Source organism: Colobus angolensis, unplaced genomic scaffold (genome assembly GCF_000951035.1).
Source record: "Colobus angolensis palliatus isolate OR3802 unplaced genomic scaffold, Cang.pa_1.0 Scaffold510, whole genome shotgun sequence".
Taxonomy (NCBI): Eukaryota; Metazoa; Chordata; class Mammalia; order Primates; family Cercopithecidae; genus Colobus; species Colobus angolensis.
Genome location: NW_012118600.1, coordinates 90073 through 94218, shown reverse-complemented (window position 1 = coordinate 94218; position 4146 = coordinate 90073). Strand labels below are relative to the sequence as shown.

At 45.8% G+C, this 4146-nt stretch overlaps 1 protein-coding gene across 2 annotated transcripts in view; it reads right to left on the bottom strand.

Annotated features, from left to right (window-relative positions):
* Positions 1–4146, bottom strand: part of ZNF776 (zinc finger protein 776) — a 12363-nt gene that overhangs the window by 6817 nt on the left and 1400 nt on the right. For both annotated transcript variants that reach the window (XM_011960447.1, XM_011960448.1), the window contains exon 2: positions 688–814. In XM_011960447.1, coding sequence (XP_011815837.1) covers positions 688–814 — 127 coding nt within the window. The remainder of the gene's footprint in view (positions 1–687; positions 815–4146) is intronic.

The following is a 4146-nucleotide window of genomic DNA, read 5'->3' as shown; positions in this document are numbered from 1 at the left end:
GGCGACAGAGTGAGACTCCGTCTCAAAAATAAATAAATAAATAAATAAAAATAAAAAATAAAAATAAAAATTAGTGGATGTGGTGGCAGAAGCCTCTAGTCCCAGTTACTCCAGAGGCTGAGGAGGGAGGATTGCTTGAGCCTGGGAGATTGAGGCTACAGTGAGCTATGATCGCACTACTGCACTCCAGCCTGGGTGACAGAGTAAGACTGTCTCTGAAAACAAAACAGAACAAAACAAAACAAACAAGATAATTTACAAGGAGGGTCTTGCAAGAACAGCCTATGGTGCAAGTAAGTATTGAGAACATCAATGATGGGAGGACTTCCTAGCACAGGCAGTCATGAATAAATGTCACCTAGAGCAAGGAAGCAGAACCTGAGCATACCAGTCTCGGATCCGGAAAAATTACTCAACAGCCAGAGGGCAGGCAAGGTGGGATGCATTATGGTGCGTGTAAAGCTCCTTCTCTGGGAGCTTGCAGCAAAGCAGGTGTTGGGGCTGCTCAAGGAGAAGAGAGGGCAGTGCACACACCTCAGTCCTACCTACCACAGAACCTACCCAGGGAACTAAGAGAGGAACCTGTGCCCAGGCTCCTGAAGTGAAGAAAACAGTCTTGCCATGGGGAAAAAGACGGGGACGAGCAGACACTAGCTGAGGTCACAGAGAAGAGTGTGAGTGCCTTACCTAGAGAAGATATAAGTGCCAGGTTCTCCAGCATCACGTCATGATAAAGGCATCTCTGAGCCTCACTAAGGAGACTCCATTCCTCCTGGGAAAAGTTCACAGCCACATCTTCAAAGGTCACAGTGCCCTGCCATGATGACGATAGATGAAACCACAAACACTCCATATGCTCATCCACTTATCCACCTTTGCCCTTCCTCCTCCCAAGGTCCTAAACTACAAGGAGAAGCTAGGCCCACTGGTGTCACTATCTTCTCATGGGCTCACATGGCCATGGTGTACAGCCATCAGCAACAACAAGTGGGGGAACCAATAGGTTTCTATGTTTTGGTGCTGACATAAAGCAGTCCATACCTTCTGAGAGCCAATGCCCCTGCTAGAGATGAAGTCATGTAAATCCCAATGAAGCATCCTCTGTCTATCAGACATACTCCTTTTCTAAATACACATCATTTCTTTTTTTCTTGTTTTTTTTTTTTTTTTTTGAGATAGCGTTTCACTCCTGTTGCCCAAGCTGGAGTGCAATGATGTGATCTCAGCTCAGTGCAACCTCTGTCTCCTGGGCTCGAGTAATTCTCTGGCCTTGGCCTCCCGAGTAGATGGGACTACAGGTGCACGTCACCGTACCCGGATAATTTTTTTTTTTTTTGGTAGAGAGAAGGTTTCACCATGTTGCCCAGGTTGGTCTCAAAATCCTAAGCTCAAGTGATTCACCCATCTCAGCCTCCCAATGTGCTGGGATTACAGGCATGAGCCACTGTGCTAGGCCAAAATACATATCATTCTTTAGATTGCACAGACACATGCCCATGGCCACCCCCACCAAACTACCTCCCACATTGGCCTCTGCCTCCGCACAAGTTAAAGTATGTCCTCTTCTTCCTTCTACCAGTAAGGGTGGGATTTTCACCTTACAGTTATATTAATGATCAAACACATGACATCAAACACTAGACAGGTGCTATAAATATGTTTACAAATCAAATACACTCAAAGTCTAGAAGAGGACATCCCTCACCATGAGGACCACACAGGGGTTGCACTATGGATAAGAGTGCATGACCAGAAATTATGGTATGCAAGCTTTTAAAATGGAGAGGGTGTGATGACCCCTGAATCCCTCACCATGGAGGACCACACAGGGTTGCACTATGGATAAGAGTGCATGACCAGAAATTATGGTGTGCAAGCTTTTAAAATGAAGAGGGTGTGATATCCCCTGGGAGGATGCAACTGGCTTGTTTGAGTAACACTGTGGGTAAGTATAAAATTGAAACTCACTACAAAGTATAAGAACCAGGAATTCTGCCTGGTCTCCCTAATAAGAGGATTATTAGGCCATGTTGATTATTATCTAAAAGAGCCTAGTGGGAAGGGAATTGGCTCTCAGGTCATTTCAGGTCATACCAATATCACTAGATGTCAAGGTGGCACGTCACACTGGGCCTCCACTTTTGGCTTTATACCACAATATGGCTGACAGCGTCAAGTATGCTTCACATATTCAAACAGGATCCAATAATAACACAAAATGACCATTGTTCCCATTAGCAGTGGTAGTCCCTAATAATTCTATGAATGCCTCCTTGCATTACTCCACAGCCACGCAAAACCACATGTAACTTCAGATATCCGTGGTCTTATTCCACTTCTGTGCTGCAATGGCTTACCCCTCAGCAACACGGACCAACTTCCATTCACCTAATACCACTGCTACTTAAAGACCAGTCCTGGCCGGGCGTGCTGGCTCACGCCTGTAATCCTAGCACTTTGGGAGGCTGAGGTGGGTGGATCACCTGAGGTCAGGAATTCGAGACCAGCCTGGCCAACATGGTGAAACACTGTCTCCACTTAAAACACAAAAAATTAGCTGGGTATGGTGGTACGCACCTGTAATCCCAGCTACTCGGGCGGCAGGAGAATCGCTTGAGCCCGGGAGGCGGATGTTCAGTGAGCCGAGATCGTGTCACTGCACTCCAGCTTGGGGAACAAGAGCGAGACTTCATCTCAAAAAAACAAAAAACAACAACAAAAAAAAACAGTCCTGGACAGGCACGGTGGCTCACTCCTGTAATCCTAGCACTTTGGGAGGCCAAGGCGGGTGGATCATGAGGTCAGGAGTTTGAGACCAGCCTGGCCAATATGGTGAAATCCCGTCTCTACTAAAAATACAAAAAAAAATTAGCGGGACATGGTGGCACGTGCCTGTATTCTCAGCTACCGGGAGGCTGAGGCAGGAGAATCACTTGAACCTGGGAGGTGGAAGTTGTAGTGAGCCGAGATTGCGCCACTATACACCAGCCCGGGTGACAGAGCAAGACTTCCTCTCACAAAAAAAAAAAAGGTCTTGTTTTTAATCCATTTACGGCCCAGGACCTACTGTCACAGATGACTACATTTCTCCCTGAGCATACTCAGCACGCGTAATGAAATCCCCTACACACTACCAAAGTCATCTCAAATCTTGATTGCAGAGTGGTGAATAAGCACCACTGTGGCCTAAGTGTCATCTTCCCTCAATTTGACTGTACTTCTGCATGTATCTATTTCATGTCTATTCTCTCCTTGAAAGTCTACGTCCCCTGTCAAATCATGCTGACAGGTATACCCTACCATCACGGTCACCTACCTACCTCTCCAGTGTTTAGGAAGCCCAATAACATTACCCAGGGACCCAAGCAACAGATGCATTCCTCATCTTTCAACCACTGCTTTCTGGTCCCCTAAAAGATTTACCACCAGAATCTGAAGTGTGCTCTCCTTAATGTGACCCATGGCTCACTCACTATAGCATACACATTAGCTACCATATATTAGATGTCTCCAGTGTCAGTCCCTTCCCAGATACCCCAACCTGCACGTCCATACCCATTTGATGCCACACTTATTCGTCTCTGACTTTTCACATGGCCAAAACAGTCATCTTGATATCTGCATTATATTATAATTATGTTTACTACCAACGTGCTCATCTCAGCTGATGCAGCTTCCACAGCTACAGCTGCTAAGACAGACCAAAAACCTTGCGCTCCTGGTTGCTCTCTTCATGCCCTTTCTTTGCGTATTAGGAAACCTAGATGCTTGTTACAAAATATCAACTTTGAATCCAGCCATATCTCCTTAGCCATGAACCTTAGTCTGTTAATCCTCACTTGGATTATGGCAAAAGCCTCAACTCTCATCTTATTTCCTCCTCTCTCAACCCCACAGTCTGTTCACTGTAAAGCCAGAGGAGACTACAGCCAGATGAAATTGTGGCAACAACACCTCTTCCCTCTGGTCAGTTTCACCTCTAAGCATTTCACATCCTGGTACTAACTCCTGGGTTAACCTCCCAAGTATGTTTATACTGGTTGACAGAAATGGAAACACCACCATATATCCTGTGTCACAGACTTAGGATCCCGGGTTTAAGGTTCCTCCAGGGTTCCCAGATCAAAAAACTAAAAAAAAAAAAAA